This window comes from Meleagris gallopavo, chromosome 24 (genome assembly GCF_000146605.3).
Source record: "Meleagris gallopavo isolate NT-WF06-2002-E0010 breed Aviagen turkey brand Nicholas breeding stock chromosome 24, Turkey_5.1, whole genome shotgun sequence".
Lineage (NCBI taxonomy): Eukaryota > Metazoa > Chordata > Aves > Galliformes > Phasianidae > Meleagris > Meleagris gallopavo.
In genome coordinates this window covers 2,720,898-2,745,411 of record NC_015034.2, presented here as the reverse complement: position 1 = coordinate 2,745,411, position 24,514 = coordinate 2,720,898, and the positions used below count along the sequence as shown (strand labels likewise).

General features: G+C 43.1%; 2 protein-coding genes across 4 annotated transcripts; one reads left to right on the top strand and one right to left on the bottom strand.

The window, feature by feature from the left end:
• Positions 1-509: 509 nt before the first annotated feature.
• On the top strand, positions 510-11,504 carry VDAC3 (voltage dependent anion channel 3). Of its 2 annotated transcripts, none has more exons than XM_003212408.4 (9): positions 510-616; positions 2,775-2,846; positions 3,369-3,418; positions 6,379-6,531; positions 7,397-7,449; positions 8,794-9,021; positions 9,843-9,993; positions 10,683-10,740; positions 11,004-11,504. In XM_003212408.4, exons 1-9 carry the CDS (start codon positions 553-555, stop codon positions 11,093-11,095), a joined length of 921 nt encoding a protein of 306 aa, XP_003212456.2. In that variant the 5' UTR covers positions 510-552; the 3' UTR covers positions 11,096-11,504. The 2 variants fall into 2 exon arrangements, with proteins under 2 accessions (XP_003212456.2, XP_010721455.1); XM_010723153.3 differs by lacking the exon at positions 510-616 and adding an exon at positions 623-757.
• On the bottom strand, positions 11,488-23,439 carry IKBKB (inhibitor of nuclear factor kappa B kinase subunit beta). Of its 2 annotated transcripts, XM_003212407.4 has the most exons (22): positions 23,275-23,439; positions 23,103-23,197; positions 21,897-22,014; positions 20,796-20,865; positions 19,843-19,931; positions 19,512-19,601; positions 18,984-19,108; positions 18,561-18,668; positions 18,137-18,266; positions 17,521-17,703; positions 17,167-17,281; positions 16,695-16,818; positions 16,285-16,436; positions 16,117-16,178; positions 15,108-15,217; positions 14,815-14,864; positions 14,170-14,269; positions 13,834-13,981; positions 13,534-13,661; positions 12,760-12,850; positions 12,234-12,338; positions 11,488-12,003 (listed from the first exon to the last, which is right to left on the bottom strand). In XM_003212407.4, the coding sequence occupies exons 1-21, from the start codon at positions 23,377-23,379 to the stop codon at positions 12,270-12,272; spliced, it is 2,262 nt and encodes a 753-aa protein (XP_003212455.2). In that variant the 5' UTR covers positions 23,380-23,439; the 3' UTR covers positions 11,488-12,003; positions 12,234-12,269. The 2 variants fall into 2 exon arrangements, with proteins under 2 accessions (XP_003212455.2, XP_031412616.1); XM_031556756.1 differs by having other exon boundaries at positions 11,488-12,338; positions 23,275-23,379.
• Between the last annotated feature and the right edge of the window lie 1,075 nt (positions 23,440-24,514).

Below are 24,514 nucleotides of genomic sequence, written 5' to 3'. Positions count from 1 at the left end.
TCTGCGACTGAGTACCCCCCGCTAATACTCTGCGCATGCGTACCCCCTCCACTAGCCTTTGCGCAGACTAAATCACTGCTCTGCGCATGCGTACCGACTAACCTTTTGCGCATGTGTGCCACCTCCTAGCCTTCCACGCATGCGTACTCCCCACTTACCCCTTCCCACTAGCCCTCTGCGCATGCGTACTTCCGACTAGCAATCTACGTCTGCGTACCCCCCAGCCCTCTGCGCATGCGGACTAAAGGATCGTTCTGCTCATGCGTACCCCTCCCCCCCCCCAGCCTTCTGAGGATGCGTACTCGCCACTCACCTTCTGTCAAGCCTTCTGCGCACACATACTCCCCTACTAGCCCTCTGCGCATGCGTAGCCCCGGCTAGTACTCTACGCATACACACCACCAGCCCTCGGCGCATGCGGACTAAATTACCCTTCTGCGCATGCGTACTCCACTAACTTCGCACATGCGGACCCTACCGGCACTCTGCGCATGCGCACCTCCTCACACACCACCACCACCACCCCACCCTCCCTGCCCGCGCTCTCTGCGCATGCGGACCCAGCAGCGTTCCGGCCGCGCCCCGCAGACTTTCCGCAGAGCGACAGGGTCGGCAGGTAGCGGTGGGGCTGTGGGCGTCTGGGCGGGGCTGCCCTCTCGGCTCACCTGCGGCGCGGCGGTGTCATTGCGGCGGTCGTATCGCCGTTATCGGTGTGGCTGAGGGAGCTCCTCTGTGTGGCGAGAAGCGGGAATTTCTGGTCTGTAGGAACGAGGTTTTTTTGTCTGTGGGGAACGGCGTAGAAATGCGTGGGGAGGGAAGGGTTGTTCGCAAAGGGCGGTGAGTTGAGAGCGGGATTCCTCAGGACAGCCGGTGTGAGGAACATTGAGACACTGCTGTCAGACCTCGGGTTTGGATTTTGGAACTTCTTAACTGAGGAAAAAAACGGTGTTGTATGAAGAAAAATAAGCTGTGCCCCGCAGCTGTGAAAAGTGTTCTGTTATGAATTAAAACCATGCTGTGGTAAAAGTCCGTGTTCTGTTTGTCATCAGATTAGTGAGTCACCAATTTTAATTTGTCCTCTCGTTTTTGACAGGTCAGAGGCCATTTTGCACAGTGATTTTTGATAAGTCTTGATCTTATTATCTCAACGTCACATAAGGAATCTGCAGTTCTGTTTTAGATCCTCCAGACCCAAAGGTTATTAGACGTGTAGTGCAGGTTAGGTATTGAGTCCTTGAACAGAAAGCATTCCTCACTGTGGGATGCAAATTGTGTGAGAGTTTCGTTTTAGGAAGGAGCCAACTGTCCAAACAGAGCCTAATTGCTTAATACAGGTATTGTTGGACTTGTATTTTGCAAATCTATTTGTACTTTGCTTACTTGTGTTTTTGGAAGTCAGAAGCTGCTGAAGAAACCGATTTCTGGTTACATTAAAGGTCCAAGTAATGCTTGTTACGTTTTTGCTAGAAGTCTGAATAAAGAACAGAGCACTAACAGCAAGAACTGAATCACAGAATGGCCAGGGTTGGAAGGGACCTCAAGGATCACGAAGCTCCAACCTCCTGCCACACGCAGGGCCACCAACCTCCACATCTCACAGCAGCCCAGGCTGCCCAGGGCCCCATCCAACCTGGCCTTGAACACCTCCAGGGATGGACGGGGATCCACAGCCTCTCTGGGCAGCTGTTCCAGCACCTCACCGCTCTCACAGCAAACAACTTCCCCCTGACATCCAACCTCAATTTCCCCTTCCTCAACTTCAAACCGTTTCCCCTTGTCCTGCCGGGATATTAACAGCAGGATGACAGTACAGGAGAAGAAAGTAACTATAATTATGAAAGGAATGTGATGATGTTAGGGATTTTACATGTTTTGCTTGCATTATTGTTATTTTTAGTCAGTCTTTTGAGATGATAACAAAGGTGGATTTCTGGTGGTTCAGCTGTTGCAGGGAAGAATATCAACAAATGAATCAGCTGCAGGAAAGGTTAAATGGCAGAGTTACCATCAGAATAAAACACAAGTTTCTAGTTGCTTTTCTTTTATGAAGCGTGTCTTTAGATTTATGCAGTCTTATTCTAGAAGGGGAAAATTAATTTTCTGCCAGAGAAGAGTATTCATATATTTTTTTTTTTTCCCCCCTAATCTGGACTAATTCCTTATTTAAAAGCTTTAGATTTACATCTGTCCATTTGAGTTTTGTTGTCCATTCAAGTTGCAGCAGCTGCATGTATTAGAAAATGTGGTTGTTGCTAGTGTTAGGAATAGTCCCACGTGGCCACTGGACACTGTAATGAGTTCTTTTTACGTATTTTCCAAATCCTAAGGAGTTACAAATTCATATGGAAATTAACTGTCTTTTCCTTTGGGATTGTTCAGTGATGATGTGGCTTCACTCCTTGGAGCCTCTTTCAAAGAGTCCTGTAATGAAAGCAATGTTGGTGTGTCTCACAACAGTGATGAGATGCTTCCGCGAGCTCTTTTTGAGATAAAATAGCAGAATAGTCTAAATATGTTCTTGACTTTCCTACTGATCCTAGGGTTTAGTGATTTCGAAGAGTGAAATTTGTTTTTATAACTTCTTTGTGTTTGTTTGTTTCTGACAAAGCAACAGTGACACAAGGATGACTTTCATGAATATTCTCCAAAGGCTTTGTGGTTCCTTATCAGTGAAGCACATAGAGGGTACTTGGCCATAGATGTCTATAAATGTTTTGGACCTAGTTTAGATTCTGTGCTGTTTTAAGATTTTTAGAGCTTCCATTATGTTTCAGATCCAATGGCTGTCCCACCATCGTACAGTGACTTGGGAAAGGCTGCCAGGGATGTATTCAATAAGGGTTATGGTAAGTAACACGGCTGAGGTTTGATGTTTTTGTATTTTGTCTTGTTGAGAACCACAACAAAACCACTGCTATTACAGAGTTCTATCAGACACCTTGTGATGGGAATTCAACAGAAGGATAGGGAGAATTTTTCCTCTTAAAGAGGGAAATTCCTGCCTTGGAACCAGAGGTTCAAAAGTAAACTTTGTTACAAGAGGAAATGGTAACAGTATTGATTGGTCCGGAGATAGCAGAGATAGCAAGTGATGGGTGACCATTAAACCTGGCCAAAAACTAAGAACAGCTGTGTCCTATGGCATTTATTGGTAAATTCTGTCTGTTACAACCAGAAATTATGAGCCCAACCACTCTGAATTGTCGTAACTCCTCCAGTCATCCATCAGTAATATCAACATTTGTTGGAATGTGGAAATAGGCTGTTTCTGGCCAGTGTTCCCCATTTGTTGGACTTCGGTTATGTAGCAAATACATCTTGCTTGTATATTGCAGTGAAATACATGTTGTATACTCTTCTGTTTTCAGGATTTGGAATGGTCAAATTGGAGTTGAAGACCAAGTCTTCAAGTGGGGTGGTAAGTACTGGGGGCTTTTAACATCAAGGGCAGATTCCTGATTTGGTGGCAATAACTTGCTAGCATATGTTGATTCCATCTTTTGCTTCTCATTTTAGGATAGCTATCCCTGATTTGTTTCTACAGTGATATGTGGAATTGATGTAGCTGTACTCCATTCCTTTGGTGCACACGAATTACTACAGAATCACAGAATTTTAAGGATTGGAAAGGGAGTTCAGGAGATCATTTCCCCCTGCTAAAGCAGCTTCCCTAGAGAAGGTTGCAGATGGAAGCATCCAGGCAGGTTTTGAATATCTGCAGCAGCCTGATGTTGTGAGTGGCAGCCCTCCTCAAGGCAGGGGGTTTGGAATAGGATGATCTTTTAGGTCCCTTCCAGCCCCAGTCATTCTGTAGTTCTATGACTTCCAGTAAAGCTGGAAAAACAAGAAATTGTTTTTGTAACTTTGGTCTTTACCCACAGGCATACATATTTTATACTAGATAAGCTAATTCCTCTAGTGAGTCTCAGTTCTGAGTGCAAGCTCTTATTGCTGCTCTCCATTTGGCAGGCTTATGCTGCTTTTCAACTTCTTTTAACCATATCTGCTTTAGCCTCCCTCCTTCTCTTGCATTCTTATCACATAAATGGTGCAAGTCGTTTTCATTCCTTTTGTATTATTTCATGATGTCTCACTTAAGCTTTTGATGGATTGCTTGCAGCACGTGAGGCTGAGGATCTACAACTGCTATTAGTTGCTGACATCTCTGAATATATATAGTTTTCCTGCCACAAAGTTATGATTCTCAGATAAATTAGTAATAGTTACTTATGCTCTGCATGTGGCCAACTCTATTAAGTTTTAAAATGGGTTTTTCCTTCTCCATGCAAATTTCATATTGGATCCTTTTTCAGCTGGTAAGAATAGTGGCTATTTTGGCATGTTGGCTTTTGATTCTTTTGTTGTTGATGTTTTTGTGGTGGTTGTTGTTCATCTGCCTGCTTGTTTTTGAGTCGTGCAGTCTGTGTCATGAAGTTTGCCTTGTGTCCATAGTGCTTAATGTTCTGAATGATGCACGTATGTAAAGTCACTTGTGATCTCTGTCCAGCAATCTAAGATAAGAACACTGTAAAAACATTAAGAGGAAAATGTAGATGGGTGTGGTATTGCTACACTTGTCTGCTGCTAGAGATTTCATGTTCATTAGTGTTTCTGGCAAGCATTTCACTGCAAAATAGGGTTTTGAGGATTGAGGTTAGGTACAAAGCATGGAATTTAATTCATACTTGGGTATTACCATTATCTCTGTTTCAATACATAAATGTTTGGTTGGGTTTTTTCTTTCATGTGGGTATAGGCAGTACCACTGTTGTTTTCTTTGATTGTAATTGTTTCACAGACTACAACTGTTTGGCTGTGGTAAGTGCATCATTTCTTGAGGAAAGCAGCCATTGTGAACAAAAAGGTCAATGAGAAGCTGAGCTTGACTGCTGAGTCAGACTGGAATGTGATACAGAGCCAGGATGAGTTTAGTTTTCAGCTATAGATAATCTAAGTAATGCTTCTACATGCAATGGCCTGATAAGAAGACTGGTTTAGAAAGTTGAAGATTGTTGGCAGTAGATGTTAACTGTTCTGCTTTCAGAAACATCCAGTTGTGCTAGCTGGTTGTCCTTTAGATGTTAAAAAAAAAAAGAGAGAGAGAGACTTGCACAACCTTCCATTCTTGATCTGAGAATCAAATAAAATCTTGATCAGTTATCCACACTAAGATCAGAAGAAAGTTAGTTCTGAAGTCTGATGCAGATGCTGTACATGGAGTTTGTGGAAGTGATATAAGAATGCTTTGCAGTGAATGTATCTTCAAGGACAGTCATGCATCCCAACTTACGTTCTGTGTTTTCACAAGGTGGCCAGACAGGCAGTAAAATTGCTGTGCTGTTGTAGAAGTGTGTTAGCTTGAGTAAATGTCATCTTTTTTCCATGGTGTGCTAGGAGTGTTATCTGGCTGTATTTCCCTGGCAATTCAGAACTATTTAAAGATTTTAAGTGCACCCTGAGAAATCCTAAATTTTGAAAGTAACTTGGTGACATTTAGAAATACTATCCTGGAATGAGCCGGATCTGGAAAGGCAGGGTTCTAAAACTAAGATGTGTCGACACTGGATACTTTAAATATTTAAACTTCAGAAGAGAGATGACTTGGAAATGCAATGGCAGATAAATTCAGGGAAAATATTTGAGATGAGGATAACAGAAATTAGCTGTGTTCTCAGATGCTTTTTTAAATTAAGCTGGTATTCCTTGGACTTATGCAAAAATTGCTTTATACATCAAACACTGAGTAGGCTACCTTAAAGTTACTCTCAGAAGAGATGTATTTATTGAGATTTCATGGCCCTTAGTGAGGAGCTCTGATATGTTAGGAGCTGCTCAAATAGCAAAGGACAGCGTGTTTAAAAACAGCATGGAGAATTTTATGAAGAAAAATCAAAGAATACGAGCAGCTTTGTGTTTCAGATGAATGTCTTGTATGTGGCTAAAGGACAGCAAATCTATGTGAAGCACAAAACAAGTTGAAGAAAGTTGGAATAACAGTCGCAGCTTTGGAATAGTAAAGGATAGCAAAGGTTTTCTGTTTTTTAGTGGGGAGCTGAGGGGGAATGTTGGTGAATAATTTAGGAATAAGAGTAACAAAAGTTCAAGGAGGGGGACGGGAATGAAGTGCCAAGCCTTTGTGTATTAGGGCCTAAGAAAGTTCCAGGGCTGTATCAGCACATCTTAGTAAAGGTCATACCCAGAATGGAGGTGCTAAAAGGATTGTGCATTTTGAAATGCAAAAATAATTATTTTATTTGTGCAGAGGAGGAGTGCTCTGTTGAAAAATCTGAAGTCAGCGAGTGTTTGACTGCTGGCTTTTGACAGGTGGATAAATTGAAAGTCTTTAGAGTGATGAAACTCATGTTGTCCTCTTGGCAGGAATTTACTGCAACTGGTTCTTCCAATACAGACACAGGCAAGGCTTTGGGTAATCTAGAAACCAAGTATAAGATCAAAGACTATGGACTTACATTCATTCAGAAGTGGAACACAGACAACACATTGGGAACAGAAGTTTCCATGGAGGATCAGGTAAGAGGAAGTCAATTCTCTAAAGATGTTTCTGCAGTTGGTATGAGACAGTAGTACTGAGTTGAACAGAAGGCAATGAAACACAAAACTACCTGAAGTACTAAAAAAAAAAGTTATGCTGTCTTTGCAGTGTCCAGACTGAGAGGCAGCATCATGAATTTTGAGGGGCGGGGGGTACAGGCATCCTCACAGCAAAGTGCTGCTGCATTATGATCCAAAAGTACAGATTGACTGCTGATGCAGGCGTGCCAGGTCAGCTGGTTGAATGAATATCACTGTTACCCAGTCTAAGCAGTTTTTGTTTGAAGATCAAGTCTAGCTATCTAGTGCTGTCACTGCTGCATTCATAAAAGAAAAGCAAAGAGGAGTCTCTCCGTTTTCATGTTTTAATACAGAAAGCTGTAAGTTTGTCTGCCTTGAGACTGAATGTTTTGTGAGGTTGAAGAGAAAGATCAGTGTTTACAGCTTGGTGTTGCTTCAGCAAAGGGTTTCTATATAACACTCCTAAAATAAGTAACTCCTTTTCAAAGTCAGAAGCTTTATGCTTTTTACAAAGTGCCTACAGCATAAGGTAACAGTGCCAAAGGTAATGAAAGTTCTGTGGTGGCCTCCACTATGTGTGTCCATCACCTTTTGTAGTTATGGGTTTGTACTTTAACCAGTACATTAAAATGGAAAATGCTGCTCAGCTCAAAATGAGGCAGGACAGCTCTTATCATACAGCATGTACAGATTTCATTGTAAAAATGTGTGAGAGATTTTTCCCTTCGTGTTGTGTCATCTCTTAAGACCTGACGTAGTGCCATAGTACTAGAAACCACATTTTGACAGAGCTGTGAGCAGACTTCTCTGTTTTTCTTAACAGTTGGCTGAAGGATTGAAGGTTGCTCTTGACACTATATTTGTACCAAATACAGGGTAAATATTTTCTGTTACTTTAACCTGGGAAGCCCTAGAATTGTCTTTACATTTTGATTAGAAATCCTTGTACTGTTCATTGTGTAAATGCTCAAAATGCACTGTCACTGAATGGCCACATTCAAATACTGCAGCAGGAAATTCCTGCCCTGCACTGCAGTGTGTTTTGAAGGCAGTGGGCTCTGAAGAATGTGCTAAAATTGATTTTTTTGGCTTTTTGGCCACTGCAAATTTTTCACTGTAGAGTAGATACTACGTTTCTCTAACTGTCCTCTTATACAGTTATGTTGTACATTACTACTTAATTTGCACTGTCTTTATGATGGTGTTTGTGGTCCATTTGCTGTCCACTCGGTGCCTTAGGAACACTGAGCAAAGTGCTGTTTTTCCCTAAAGCTTCTGGGCACACGGCTATGCACAATTGAATGGCATATTAATTATGATAAGCACTGCAATAGCATATTTTTGTCTTCTCTTATTATTGATTTCTTTTGGTTAACAGTAGAGCAGAGGAGAGGAGTATATACAGGGTACATGTGTCTATAGATGAAGCTTGAGACTTCATAAATAATTACTGGTATTGTCTATAGTTGGAGTCAGCAAACAAAATAATTGTTGTTGAAGGTATTCATTGGATATAAGGAAATAGAAAAGGAGTTAAAAAATGAGCCCCTAGGTTTAGGTTTGACAGCATACTGCTGTGCCTTCAGTAAGAAATATAAACAAGGTTGGGGTGCGGATGAGGGAGGTGATGTATTATTTTTTGTGGTTATGTTAACTGTGAAGTGATAGCAAGATGAGCAGAAAGACCCACTGAGAGAAAGACATGCTTCTCCAGAAGTCTGGCTGATAAATGGAAGATGAGGAAACTTGTTTTCAGTAGAGGAGAGTGGGATCCTGCAGTGAGGAAGGAAGGAAAGCAGGCACTGCATGTGGAAGAAGGATGGAGGGAATTGCCCAGTGAAGGAGATATATGAATAGCCATAGACAATAAAAGACAAGAAGGCCAGCTATCAGTGTGGGATGTCACAGATGGTGCTGAAACAAACAGATGATACCATGGTACACTGCACGTGTTTGTGAAGAACAAGATTGGAAAACTGATGGTTTCTGAGAAATTGGGGGGAAAAAAAAAAAATCCCTTATTTATTTCCTATAAAATTCTTGATGATTTCAAGGATTTTGAGATGGTGGAAGAAGCACCACCAAAATACATATATCAGTGATACCTGTTCGAGTAGGCATTGCCATCATTTAATTAACTAGCCTTAAGGGACATGCATATGGAACTAAAACTACTCCTGTGATATACCAGCAGGAATAAAACGGCCTGTTTCCCTTCAGGAAGAAGAGTGGAAAATTGAAGACTTCCTACAAAAGAGAATACGTAAACCTAGGCTGCAATATAGACATTGATCTCTCTGGACCAACCATCTATGGCTGGGCAGTGCTGGGTTATGAAGGCTGGCTTGCTGGCTATCAGATGGCTTTTGATACAGCCAAATCTAAGCTTTCCCAAAACAACTTTGCCTTGGGATATAAGGCAGGAGACTTTCAGCTGCACACAAACGTGTAAGTATTGATTTACACTTGGAGAAACCAAACTGATGAGTAGTAAGAATTAATTGAGCTAGGTTAAAAAAAAGGGGGGGAGAGGGGGGTGTAGGATGAAGGAAGATGCTGATTTGTTGCAAAGTAATTCACATTTTGTGATTCCATTTTCAGCACAATTAAGGCAGGTGCAACTTTTCAACTTCCTAGTATCTTTTGCAACTGTGATTCGGGGTAATTTTGTGTCTACATAGGATAGTGGTAAAAAGGCACTTTATACTGTTAATTTGGAATGAAATCTGTAAACTGCAATTTCTGTATTGGCAATAAGAGTCTTCAGTTAAGCTATAATGCCCTTCCCCTTCCAAGAAGAAAATTTGTGTCTCAGAAATAGCCAAGGTGGAGGAAGGAGGTGCCTGCTGCACATGCTTGAGTGTTTCCAGCAGTCATCTTAATGTAGCTCTGGCCTTGGCACTGAGATGCTCTGGGAGCCTTTGAATGCAGTGATAACAACTGCCAGGCAATAGGTTTTGGTCTCCTCATTCCCACAGCTGCCTCTGGCCCTTTATGCATTACCACGGGCTTTTCTTAAGACACACAAGATATTTTTATCAGAATTTCAAACCTTGTGTCTTGACTATCAGAAAATCTTGGTACACATTCAGTACTCGTGCTTTGAATAACAGCAGCTCCAGCTAGGAAGGAGATGACTCTGGGTCCATGGAACGCTCAGTTCATTTAGAGATAACGATCACATATCTTGGGAAAGAAAAGGTTAATCTCAAGAGCTGCTTTTTTCTCAGGAAGGCAGATCTTCACATGCTTTCATCTCTTACAAACAGGAATGATGGCACAGAGTTTGGTGGGTCTATTTATCAGAAGGTTAATAATAAGGTTGAGACATCAGTGAATCTTGCATGGACTGCTGGCAGTAACAACACGCGCTTTGGGATTGCTGCTAAGTACCAGCTGGACGAGAAGACTTCCATTGTGGTAAGGATTTTTATAAAGGAAAAGTATTTCCAAGTTCTCTTAAATGCTCAAAATTAGTGGTGTGAAATAGTTGCTTCAGCTGCTTCCTAAGAAATTACAGTAGATAACAAACTTTGCTTCTGGTGTGGTTCAGATTTCAACTAGGAGCACAAGTGTTGCTATTAACGCCTGCAGAGTTTTGCAGGAATACCAGGGCCCAAAGAGAGAAACAGAAGGGGGGGCTGAGCACTGGGAAGAGATGTCTCAGTGAGAAAACATGCCCACCAGCAAATAAAAGTAACTGAATACATGGTAACACTAAGCATTTTGTTAATTAATTCCAAGATAATTGGGCTAGAATTAAAAATATGAACAGCTCAAAGTCAGTTTAGAAAAAGCTTCCATATTCATGTATTTGTTGCTTACTCATTTGTATATTAAAAACAAGGTTGCCACTTGATATAGAACCTTTACATATGTCACAGTTTAAAGATCAGAGCTATTATTCAAGCCTGTTACAGTTTGAATTCAAGGAATGTAGTGGAATTGAGCTGACTAGAAACTTGTGTGAAAGAAGACTGAAAATGTGCCACTGCTAGAGGTTAGTCTGCAAGTAGCTGGAGCAATTAACTTGTAAGCTACTTTCTTGGGGTACCAGGATGATTATCTGAATATTTATATATTGGTGTGATTTCTTTTATTTTCTACAGGCTAAAGTAAATAATGCCAGCCTGATTGGGATTGGTTACACTCTTGCTCTTCGACCTGGTACGTAAGTTCAACCGGTAGCATTATTTTAATATTATCTCTGGAGAAGAAAAGATGAGATGGTTTGCTCAACCACATGAGCAAACAAAAAACATTACCTAGAAATCTTACACAGGTCCATAGAAGTAAAGGCTGGGCACGTAGATAAGTTCCTACAGCAATTGAGACACATTAGTGAGCCTCAGGTACTTGAAGGGGGTGGGGGGGGACAGACAGAGGGATGTTGTAAGGGAAGATTAGCATCTCATTACTTGCTTTTGTAGGTGTAAAGCTGACCCTCTCAGGCTTGATTGATGGCAAGAATTTCAGTGCTGGAGGTCACAAAGTTGGGCTAGGATTTGAGCTGGAAGCTTAATGCATTTTTAAGTAAAACAACAGATGGTGCTCTGGAAGATGAAGGTAAAGTGTACCCAGAGTGTTCTGGCCTTAACATTATACTGAAGTCCCAAGAAGTGTGAACTTTCTACTTCTTCCAAAGTATGCTTTTACCCCAACACTGAAGTCCAGAAAGTACAAAGCACCTCTAATAGAAGATACTTGAAGGCATGCATGGAAGCTCTGATGTTTGTGCCACATTTCACTTGTTTATCATATTCTAAATGGGTTCCTAAAAGGAGAAGAATATTCCACCTCTTCCCCTTATTGTACTGTATTGCATGTCCTGTATTTCACTCCCTTTTATAAAAGGTGATCTGTGCTGTTGTGCAAAATTTTGTTTTATGTCAGAATGAAATAAATCAGTCACAGTTGGAAGAAAAATAAAACAGATTCAATCTTCATTGCTTACTCCATTCAGGTATTTATATACATTGATCAAATTCACCACTGAGCCTCTCTCTGTTCTAGGCTATGAAGTGCCTTTTCTCACAGGAGAGGTGCTGCAGTGTTTTAGGATTTTAACTGGAAAAAGTATCTAACAATTTGCTTTTCTGTGCTCTTTAAGCTAACACCTTTACCTCACATTTAAGAGGCCTATACAGTAAAATCAGCTTTTTCATTAAAATGTTTTGAGTACATTAAAAAGAACAAACAAAAAGTTCACACTTCAGATAATTTCGTTCCCATACAGGAAACAAGTATTAAGTAATTATAACTGTTACATTTAAGAAAAAAAGTGCAAATCAGCAAAGCCTAAGAAAATGTGTTCACAGTTCAGGTGTTTGAGGAAGGTGACATAGACCAGTGACAGTGCGAGGTGACTGCGTGCATTGTCCATTTTTCATCAGAAAGCTTGAAAGGCAGAAGAACAACCACACATGGTGCCTAAGGGAAGAAACATCAAATCATACAGTAAGAATATCTGCTGTCTTAAGGCACTGTTAAGAACTTTTTCCAAGCAGTTAGGGAATGACTATCCTACTGTATCCTTCAGAAATAAAGTATCTGAGATGTGGATACTAGAAGCTGTGCCACGTATCTCACATAAGCAGTAGGCAGCAGTAAAAAGAGGCACTTCCCTTTCTAGAGGCAGCAGATTATCACAGTTGGCTTACTCAGGTAGCATGTCTTCAGAGGCAGCTGAGGTGATTTTACATATGGGTTTGTTCTGGATTGCTTCTTTCTTCTGCCTGAAGCTGAAGCCAGCTCCAGTCGAGAGCCTGAAGTATAAAGGGTTAGAAATACAAAGTTCATTGCTGGCTCGTATTTGAGATTGCAAAGATTTAAAAACTGTACTGCAAACAACTTGGTCAGTATAGTTTCATGATGAACGATGTGATTTATTTAAATGAAAAAACACAACCTTAAACTGTTCCCTTCTGTATCTTTTTATTCCCTGCACACCAGTGTGTAGCTACCACAGATCCATCCCAATGGGAAAAGTGCAGTTTTGCACTATTTTTGTACCACAGACAAGCACCTCCCCCAGTTGCCCCTGCCCTTTCAAGAAAGGTAGGTCTGAGTATCCCCACTGCTTTACAATTTGGCATAAAATGACTGAGAACCCAAAGATGTGGCCCCCACTCCCAGCAAGCAGGGAATGTGCCAGCAGTTCAAATGGGAGAATACCAAGCATTTTACCATAAAGCTCTGCTCCTGATCCTTCATCGTGTCATGCATCACGTTTTCTAGTTGGCTACACAGTTTCTGCGATTCCAGCAGTAGCTCCTCACTGAAAGATGAGAGCGTTTGACAGTTATTTTCCATGGAAGTTCCTCTAGGAAATACTTTGTGAAGCTACACTGTGCAGCACTGAGGAACCTTTAGCAATCAGCTTATTAACTTGTTTTGTAAGTTAAGGGGGGTCAGTGGCATCCCCAGACTTACTGGCATGGGAGAAAAGGAAGCGTGTTCAAATTGGAATTGGGTTCTTACATGGAGCCACTGCCACTACAGAAAACGTTTTAAAGCAGCCTATAAACTAAAACATGAAGCAACATACAAATACACAAGCTCAAGTCTCGTTTTAATTACTGACCCAGCTGCTTTAAACAAGCCAGAACTACAAATGCTTGGTAGAGCAATCTCTCTTTCCTGACAAAGCCCTCCTACCATTTATTACCTTCCACAATGACACAATTCCTGCTGTCAGTGCACTTCAGGTAAGCCCAACAAGTCCAGATAAAACAAGCCCTATTTATTGAAGTGGGGGGCACGCAGCTAAATTTATTTCCTGTTGTTCATAAGGAATATTCACAAACCCCAGAAGAAACAACCAACCAACCAACACCAGCCGCTAGGTAGGTAAGACTACTGACACTGGAAACTGAACACTAAGCATGAAATGTAAGAAAGCTTCTGTATCAGTTTGCAGAGCTGACACTAGCAGTAACAGAACTCCAGCCTTCAGCTCACCTTTTCCTGACAGATTCTGGTAAAGCGTAGGTTCCAGAAGGGACCTGCAGCAGCAGCTGACCAGGGCTATTCAGACGTGACATGTTCATGCTCTCTGGACTGCCACTAACAGGACCACGTACTTTACTCTAAAGAAAAGACACTTATTTCCAATAGCCAGCAACACAAGGCAGCCTAGAAACCATCTGTAATCCTAACTCAAGGTAATGAAAACAACCATAGGATAAACTAAACTTATTATCTCAGTAACTTGGGTATGCTACTATCTTAACAACATAGTAGAGTTTTTGTTTTACTTACACAAGCAATTTTCAGTAAGTTCCACAGTTCTTTCTGTCGTTTCTCCTGAAGCCTTACAACTGTTTCTTCATCTTCATTCATCAGATTCATCACTTTCTCCACTTTGGGGAACAATTCCAGTGCCTTCTGCTTGCAAACTACAGTTTTGCTTTACAAAAACAAAGTAATAATAATAAATTAGATCACACATTGTCAACTGCAGTAGGGGAAGTTTTCTGAAGTTTCTTAACCCCTATAACACAGGTAAACCTGTTCCTTACACTGCTAGAACAGAACCTCTTGCTGAAAGAAGAAACATTTTCTCAACAGTCAATAAAAACTAACTACAAAGCTCACCTGAGTTGAGCATAAATGACTCGGACTTTTTTTTCAAAGGTCTGGATTGCCTGTAAGAGCAACCGTACTATTTCTTGGCTGTCACCACTTGTCCTCTGATCTGGAATAAGAGTCAGAATGTTACACAGAGAAGTAGGCTTTTATTACAGTGAGAAGCTTCTTAGTGGTTTGTTTCCACCTTTTCTTCAATCCTGAAACATCCCAAATATAGAGGACATGCATGTTTGGGTGGGATGAAGTGCACTGCTTTTTAGCCACCAAGAGATGAGAACTGGAAAGCAGAGTTGGTAGGGTGGGTTTACTGCCTTAGGACTGTACAGCTGCTCAAACAACCAGCTGTATCTTTCATGCTTCCTACACAGAAAATGAAGCAGCAGCATACGCTTGCAGTAACAGCTTGCTCTGAGAAGAGCTCAGAAGTTCCAAGAAAAGCTCAGAAGATGTCAAGAAAGCAAGGCTGGCCTGGTTTAAAATTGAGTCCCTGACTCCCCTCTCCAAAATAGGCAAATCCAGAAGACTCCACGTACAGCTAACAAAAGTGCAGGCCTAAAATGCAGAGAAAGTTTTCTCAATGCAGATTATTCCATCTTCAAAGTTACAACCCACAGAAAGCAAGCTGAACTTATGACATAAAATATCTTTTACCTCTTGGCTTCTCTCTCAGTCTCCGGTACAACTCTCTGGCTTGTTCTTCTCTAGAAGAAAAAGGCACAGAACATAAAGGATTTCTCTAGGACCTAAACTATGAACGAGTAATTCCAGAACTCAAATCCCTTATATAACATCCTGCTATTTCAGATCAACAGGTGAGGAGTCAAACTTTTTCTTGTTAGGTTTTAATTTTTTAAGTCCCCCATAATTTAACTGGGAAGAGCAATAAGGGATGAAGTTTTGCTAGCAACACTCCTACATCTGACACTGAAGACAGTGCAACTTACAAATCCTCCAGTGTTCCTCCTTGTTTACGACCCAGGGGGCTTCTCTGAAGGTCCACAATATCTGTTTGCAATGCCATCATTCTCTTTACTAGCTGATCCACATCATCCTCCTGAAAACAGAGCAGAACGTAAGCAACGAGGCAGACACACACTAAGAGACACTGCTACTCTTCCTTTCTCATTCATATTTCTAAATATGTCAACAAAGCAGCAAACAGTCTTGGGCAAAGACGAGTGAGAACACGAGTGAATTCATTTCAAATAAAATAGCTCTCTGCTCTGGAATAAAATAGTTTCTGATATTTTTTTTTGTTGATAAATTTGGTCTGTGACCAAATGAAGAACCAAGCTTCATAACACACGTGGCACTAGATTCCAGGCTGCAATGCTTCCTCCTTATTTATTCACTGCTCCAGATTTCTTCTCTCATCCTACCTATCATCGTTTCTTCCCCCCTTTCACTTGGCATACAACTGCATCCAGTACTGGTTTTCCACCAGAACTTGTTCATATGCAGAAGCTGTCACTTGTCAGACTGTCCTTCTACCACTCCACATTCTTCAACTAGAGGAGGACCAAGTGTAGGGACAGAATAAGACTAATCCAACTAGCTACTTTTCACTCCTCATTTGGGAGGGCCCTTAGCTGTACTTACAGTGATTACACTGTCTTGTGTTCAATCATCTAATCATACTATTCAGTTTAACCTATTATCCCAAATCCTTCTTTCAGCTTTCTCGATAAAAATCTATCTCCAGGCTTGTTTAGCTGGACCTCTGAGTGCAACCACTGCAAAATCTCCTCTCACATTTTGCAAGATCACCCTCACTCCCTAAGGCCTTGCAAAAACTGATGAAAGGAAAAAAAAAAAAAAGAATGCAATGCAAACCAAGGCAGTGTGATGTGTGGAGTCAGCTCAGACACAGTAAGTTTCTATTTAAAGGAGAACAAAGGGGTATAAATAACCCCTTTCTTTCTTAGGATAAGTGATGAAGATTTAGAAACATACCCGACCACAAAGTTCCACAGCTTGCTCCATCTCTTTCCAGGCAAACAGCAGCTTCTCAGAAGCTACAGGAATGAAAAAAGAGCAATTGCTTTTCTCAAATTCACACAGGGAAAGGTAAGATACTGCGTGTGATGTAAAAGACCTCTGTAAGCAAGGTGCTATACTCACTAATTCCAAATTCAATCTGCTCTTTATACTTCTCAAGATCAATCTGAATGCTTGTTTTGAAGAAGTCCAGTTTTGCTTTCAGCTGCTGGGAAAGGGAGGCCATAGAATTCTTCATCTTTGAGAGAGTACTATTGTAACGCAATAGATTCATCCTGCATGGACAAGAACGTCCTATTATCCTCTCAAGTTATAAAAATGCAGGCTTCCACTTACAACAAAAATAGATATGACAGAGCATAGCAGTGAGCACAAAAGCAGTTGTGCTAAAGGACACAATCCTCAGTTTTCCATTAGTTGTTAATAGCTCCACTCATGGGCTTCCCCATTCTAACAGGATGCTACTCCTGTCCTTTTACTTCCACCAGGGAGCAAAGGCAGAAATATGTATTCCAGTGAGACTGCCACCGTACATGGCTGCTCGCTGTCCCTGCTGCAGCCGGTTACAATCCTCTTTCAGCATCCTGATTGTGTGCCAGATCTGACCCCAAACTTTCCGCAGCTGGAAAAAGTGCAGATTCTTCTTTGGATCCTGAACTGGAAACAGAAAAATGGGTGGAGGGAAATCAGTATGAAACTTAAAAGTAGTGTTATCATGTGACAAAACAGACTGAAACATCACTCCTTTGAAAGGCATGCAGCCAACTCTCTTGTAAACTTTATAGCTGGCTACCCTCCATGCAGCCTCCCCAGTGTTATTAAACCCTTCCTTCCCTCAGTTATTCTTAAAAGCTGAATAAATGCTATGCCAGGCTGTTTTATTGCTTCTCCAGTACTAATGTACAAAATCCCTCTCTGCTCTTTGCACACGTTACAGACTACAGAATACAGGCAGCCCTCTCAACATGAACAACCTCTGACATTCATGCTAGAGAAAGTCCTTACGGATGTAGTCAACACTTTCCGGATGAGGTCGCAAGGCAACCTGAGCCTCATAGGCAACTTTCTGATTATCAAAGAGGAAGAGGAGGTCTGTGTCTGCAGCTGCAGCATCATTCACCTGCAGAAGACAGAAGACTCAACGGAGTTCTCTCAAAAAAAAGCAAGCCTCAATAACACTATAAGAAAAATGTCTTTTTTTTTGCCCAAAGAACACAGTGCCTATTCTGCAAGGGATCAGGTCTAAGTGGTTGCTATAACTAAGGCCTGCCAGAACAGCAGGGAGTGCTCTGCTCCCAGTGCAAGAGCTGCACTTGCAAATTCACTGTACAGCCAAGGAAGGGGAATATCCAGACTCACCTTGCTATCAGCTGAATGCTTCTGAGTAAACAATGCAAGACCAGCCTCCTGCAGTAGCTCCTGATCCTGCTCTGGGATCCCAGTATCTGACTGGATCCTGGCCTTCACTGTTTGCAGGGTCTCTTCCTCTGTCACAGGGTAGGTGTGCACAGTTCCCGTAACCATATTCAAAACATGCAGTAACTGAAAGGAATCAGTGCGACATGAGAAGAGCTGAAAATGCAGAAGTTATGTTTGAGCAGAAATCTCTGGACTGAGACGATGATGACCAATAAACTGTTCCAAAGCACTTGCAAAGTTCAAGAAGTCACTTTGCAGCTACTTCACAACATTATATGCTCAAAACCTCACCCTTCATCAGCTGGAAGAGAAGTCATATGCCAATTAGAAAGCTTTTTCAGTAGAAACCTTTGCAAGAGTACAGGACCAAGGACATACAGAAGCTATTTGCTACTCCCAACAAGATCAACTCCAAAAAGCATGAGGAAAGCACACTCCTAAGTAAGATTCTGTGCTGCTCCTCCTCTTAGGCTCATGACTCAAGGCTCTTCTCTCGTGGACTAGGTTCAATTGCTCTCTGGAAAAGTTTTCAAACTAATCCAGCTGTATTGCTCACCTTCAAGTTCAAGATGTCATCCAAAGCTTTGAAACACCCATTGGGCCCATACACAGGATCTGTACCTCTCTGCCGTGGGTGCCACATTAACATGAGTTGCAGCCATTTCTCCAATTTCCCAGCCAAAACGCTGAAGGACCAAAGCAAGAATGGGATCAGAAAAGGAAGTGCATCTGCAGTCATCACCTGGCCAAGTCTCTGCAGGAGAACTGACAACCAATTTTCTTTTCCTGAGTGTAAATGCACTATTTAGAAAGCAGAAATCAAGACTCACCTGCACGTCTGATAAGGTACGCAAGCATTGTTTGTGTCAAGAACTCAACTTATTTACAGAAAGGCATATAAAATAGACGTGGTCCATTCACAGAGTAAGAAGTTCATTTCAGTATGTCACAGCAGATCACAATAGATTTCTAGTCCTCACCTGTTTAGATTGTTTGGGCAGGGTAAACTGCTGGAAAATTTGACTTCTCCAGATAAGTCTTCTGAAACAACAATATCCAGCTCACTCTTCTGTCGCACCTTCGTATGCCTAATGAATTCCAAGCAAGCACAATAGTGAAGTTATCACTTGCCTTTCCCAGCAAATTTTTACAGTTAAAACAAAGACACTGCTTGAGTTTCTGCTACTTGCCCTGCAGAAGTCAGCCCCGATTCCAAAGAGAAATCTAAGGAATGCTCAACTTGCTCAAGTAGAAAAAACTTCAGTAAAAGAAGTCAATCTCCATAAGGGTATGGAATACAGGGATATTACCCTGAAGAATCAAGGGACCACACCTCTACTTCCCACAGACTGGACAGTGGCACTGCATGCATTCTTTTTATCACCTGGCCCAAGGTCACTCACCATTGTACTGGCTGCCAGTTGGGTAGGAATGGTCTGAAGCCTGTAATGCATTCAAAAGCCAGTGTGCCAAAGCTCCAGTAATCCACTGTAACCGTGTACTTCTGCTGTTCCAGCAGCTCTGGAGCCTGAGACAATTTACACATGCAGAAGTCAAAGCCATCCATCTCTCAGCTCTCTCTGCTCCTTAAGAGCTCGTTAACATTTGTATCACATTAATGGCTGTGCTGAAACACTGCCTCTCATGAGCTTTGAGATCTCACAGAATACTTCTGCTTCTTATAAACACAATACACTGTGTTATCATTGACACTGTGATAATCCAGTGGGGGTGGGAGACAAAAGAGGGGAAACAAGGCAGAAGGGGGGAAACAAGGCAGAAGGGGGGAAACAAGGCAGAAGGGGGGAAACTGTTATCTTTGTCAGCTGCAGCACTCCAAATGCACCTCATACCAAGAAAATTACTTCATCCCAGTCCAAACTTGAATTACACTGTTAATTCTGTCCCATCTAGCTGAATTTCTTCCTTACCAAGTACTGTAGTGTCCCAACAAATGATGTGCATAGGCTACCCTGATCCAACTCCTTAGCATATCCAAGGTCAATGATTTTGTGTATTAACTGAAACATAAAACAGAAAGAAGAACATGAGGTAAGTTTTGCTGCACACGTACAGCAGACAAAACCAGTTCAGCTCTTCAAAGATATGCAGGAAAGGTGCTGAATGACACACAGATCTGAGAGAGCTGTTACCCTAGGTTGACTGCTTCTGTGTGTTCACCACTGTAAGTGCAGCAAGCACACGCACATTCTCCACTTACATTGACTTGTCTGTGTAGGCAGACACCATGTTACTGCTTACCCTTTGCTCTCCTTGCTGCAGCACAATGTTCTCTGGTTTCAAGTCTCTGTGGATGATCCTGTTCTCGTGAAGGTACCTGAGAGCAGAGGCTGAGACACAAAGAGCCACTTGCTAAGAATGTAAAAGTACCTAATATGAGCTTGCTAAGGTTTCACTTCTACGTGGTACAAAAGCAAGGTGTTTGAGTTGAATCTTGTACAAAGGACAAGATAACTGACTGAAAAATAAAATTCCAAGTGCAAGAGGAAGAAGTTAGCATCAAACACTTCTGGACACAGATTTGTTCTCTTGGCAGTGACATTTTTAAAAGTTACAGTAGATTTCTTGCTCTTCAAATCATTTTCTGTACCCATTCCCAAGTACTAAAGGTTTAAATAAAAAAAAATTGTAACAGCTGGCAGAACTAAAACGCATCTCTTCAACAGATAAATGCCTCTACTCAGCTCTTCTTTGCCCATTTCTTCAACAGTTTTAAATCCAGATCCAAAAGCCATACATCTTGTTCTGTCCATAAAGTGGTGCTCTCCCCATTTCACCTCCAAAATTCCTCAGATTCACAAGAATTTTCCAAATTTTCACACAGAGCCACTGCAACCCCAAAACTAGGAAATTCTATCTGAACAAGACAAAAATCTGATCTGAAGAATACACCACAGTCAGAATAAACGCCCTTTATCTTCCACACTTGCTCAAAGTTATACTTTACAACGTCTCTTTTTTTCCCCAGATAAAATTAAAAAGTGTGTTGCTAGGAAAAACAAGAAAAACTTGATAGAAGTTCCAGGTTTTTTTCCAGACAGAAAAGTGTCAAGAAAAAAAAAAAATTAAGAAAACCTTAAAGGCTCACTCTCTTACAAAGTGGGTCAGCAAAGCAAGAATACTGGTTGAAGTCACTGCTGCAGTGATTCCACACTTCTGTAGCTGAGACTTGTGAAGATTTTGCCATCACTTACCAATATCAGATAGTAAGATGAGAATAGCTTCTTCCCGCAAACCACAGCAATTCTCCAGCTGATTCAGGTACTGCAAGAAAACATCACAAATGACAGCTTCTCCACGCCATATGCTATAGCTTCTCCATCCTACATCCCACTGAAGGATCTCAGTCCCACAGACTGTCAAAACACAAGATGTTTAAGCACAAAGAATTTAATTTTTTTACAGACAAAACCATAGAATTGGGACCTCTCGTAGCAATAATTAGAGCTTCAAGCCTTGGTGTATCCATGGGATAAGAAAGGGTGGGTGGAAAAAGTCAGTGTTATTGCAACTTTGCTGTGTCCTTCATAAGCATTTCCCCTGGAGCCTGGCAATGTCAGCTCCACTGTCAGCTGTGAGTTACAGGTCTGACCTATGGGCAGCTTATAGCAAAGTTTAAGAAAAATGGTAAGATAAGAACCAGCATTAGTAATTGTAGTTTTTTCCTATTACAGATAGGGAGTGCACCTTGAGCTACAATGGTCTTGGACATACTCCAGATCCTGTTGCATATCCCTCACACAAGCTCTCATCTTCTACATGCAAAATGGCTGTATCCTTTCCTCTAACTCAGTAAATAGTTTTATTATCTCTACCCACAAGTCCTTTGCAGCCTTTCAGTACCTAAAGGGAGCCTATAAACAGGAGGGGAGTCAACTCTTTGAAAGGGGTAGATAATAACAGAACAAGGGGAAATGGCTTGAAGTTGAGGCAGCGAAGATTTAGGTTGGACATCAGGATGTTCTTTACTATGAGAGCGGTGAGGTGCTGGAACAGCTGCCCAGAGAGGCTGCGGATGCCCCGTCCATCCCTGGAGATGTGCAAGGCCAGGTTGGATGGAGCCTTGGCAGCCTGGTCTGGTATTAAATGTGGAGGCTGGTGGGCCTGCATGTGGCAGAGGATTGGAGCTTCATGATCTTTGAAGTCCCTTTCAACCCTGTCCATTCTGTGGTTCTGTGAAGTCCTAGTTTTTATTTATTTATTTCAATTCTCTCCTCATCTCACTGGGAAGGAGACAGTGAGGGAATGGCTGCCACCAGCCAGGTTCAACCACAACACCACCCCGGTGACCCCACCTTGCGGAGGTCTCCACCCTGGCAGTACTCCATGGCCAGCAACGGTAAATCATTTGGTGCAAGCTTCTGCATTCCCTCAGGAACATCACGGGCAGCCACCACGTTTGGATGGTTCAGCCTGAGAAACAGAAACAAGGCAAATACACACCATCATCAGAACCTGGGAAAGCACCTTCTTGAATAGGTGCACAGTCTCACACGTTCGTGGTACTCATGTAAAGACCTATAAGGCCATTAATGGTTTTAGAAACTGAAACAGCCAGTTCTAAAGGCCTGCAATTCATCCATCCCTCACAGGCCTACAGACTTATCCCAGCTCTATGTGCAGCCAGTGCTTTCCATGAACACATCCACAACAGGTGTGCATAGAACTACTAGAACTACATGTAAAGCTCAACGCTGACACCCTGTTCCCACCTCCCAGCAGGACCCCAGCTGCAATCAGTCCAAAGCACCGCCCAGCACATGCGTGAATATAGCAGAACCATTTTAACACCAAAGACACCAGCAGAACAGCTGAAGGCGGCGGCTGTGAGGAATAATAAAGCAAGATCTTCCTCAGCATGTTCAGAGTATTGTGTTCAGCTTTGGGCCCCTCACTACAAAAAAGACATTGAGGAACGTGTCCAGAGAAGGGCAGGGAAACTGGTGAGGGGTCTGGAGCACAAGTCTTATGAGGAGCGGCTGAAGGAGCTGGGATTGTTCAGTCTGGAGAAGAGAAGGCTCAGAGGAGACCTCATTGCACTCTACAGCTTCCTGAAGGGAGGTTGTGCTGAGAAAGGGTTTGGCCTCTTCTCCCAGGCAACAAACAGGACCCGAGGAAATGGCTGCAAGTTGTAGCGGAGGAGGTTTAGGTTGGACATAAGGAAGAACTTTTTCTCTCAGGCACTGCAATGGCTGCACAGGGAGGCGGTGGAGTCGCCATCCCTGGCAGCGTTCGAGAGGCGTCTGGATGAGGAGCTGCGAGATCTGGTTTAGTGCTTGTGGTAGCAGCGGTGATGGGAGGGCGGTTGGACTGGATGATCTTGCAGGTCCTTTCCAACCTTGCGATTCTACGACCCTGTGGTGCCACACAATTCTCCCGCCCTTCCCTTATCACAGCCATCCCAACGCACCTCGCAGGGCCGGGCCCGGCGGATTGGCGGCTTTCAGCTCCGCTCGCCCGGCCGTAGCGCCAGGCCCCGCTCCCGCCCGCCGCCAGCTCACCTCTTCATGATCTGTATCTCCAGCGCCCAGCGGTCGCGGTTGCGCGGGCTCAGCTCCTGCCGGCACTGTTTGATGGCCACCTGCTCGCCGGTCTCCTGCGGACACAGCGCGGCTGAGCGCGGGTCGGATCGGATCGGATCGGGCCCGGAGGAGCGGGCCGGCCGCCGCTTACCTTGTTGTGCCAACGGATGACGTTGCCGAAGCCGCCGGTACCCAGGCGCTCCTTCATCTCCCAGGGACCGCAGGTCTGTGCCTGCAGAGCCGGCGGCCGGCTCATGGCTGGGCCGCGGCGCTACGACTCCGCGGGGCCTGGGCCGATTCCGCGGGCACTTCCGGTTCCGGAGGCACGTGGTACGAGGCAGCCCTTAAAGGGGCCACAACCGCCTTCCTGCGTCCGTCACATCGGGGTTACGATGGCGATGAAGGAAGCGGAGCGGTTCTACGATGAAGAAATCCCGAGACTTGGGACCGCTCGGGCTGGAGTAGGGATGCGTTCCATAGCTGGTATTTATTGTAAAAATTATATGGTTCTTACCAGGCAACGTAAAGCGTGAACCGAAATTTCTTCAGCCTTTTGTGTTTCCTACATTTTGCATCTGGTGTGGAAATGAAAGCAGGGGCTCCACGCAGCACCTGACAGCTGCCTGACAGCTGAGGCGTTTCCAGACATCGTGTAGGGATGCACTCTAACTCAGCAGTCTCGAAAAAGCCCTATCCTGATGCAGGATCAGCTGAGAGGTAAATCAGTGGTCAGCGCTGAATGGAGAAGGTTCTATTACTGCTGGCTTTCCTAAAAAAGCTTTTCCTAAAGCACAGTAAGAAGTGCAGATAGCACCCACAGCACTCTTAGACAGCTACAGTTGTCCTTAAGCTGCAAAAAAATAGGAAATAATAACTTCTGAAATCTTCCCTGAAAGCTATTACTACATTAGAATCTTTAATCTAGAATCACAGAATGGCCAGGGTTGGAAGGGACCTCAAGGATCACAAAGCTCCAACCCCCTGCCACACGCAGGGCCACCAACCTCCACATCTCACAGCAGCCCAGGCTGCCCAGGGCCCCATCCAACCTGGCCTTGAACACCTCCAGGGATGGACGGGGATCCACAGCCTCTCTGGGCAGCTGTTCCAGCACCTCACCGCTCTCATAGCAAACAACTTCTCCCTGACATCCAACCTCAATCTGCCCTCCCTCAACTTCAAATCATTTCCCCTTGTCCTGCTGTTATCTCCCCTTTCCAAGAGTTGATTCCCCTCCTGTCTGTAGGCTCCCTTTAGGTACTGAAGGCTGCACTGAGGTCACCCCACAGCCTTCTTTTCTCCAGGCTGAACAAGCCCAGCTCCCTCAGCCTGTCTTTGTAGGGAGGTGCTGCAGACCCTGATATCTTTGTGGCTCCTCTGGACCCTCTCCA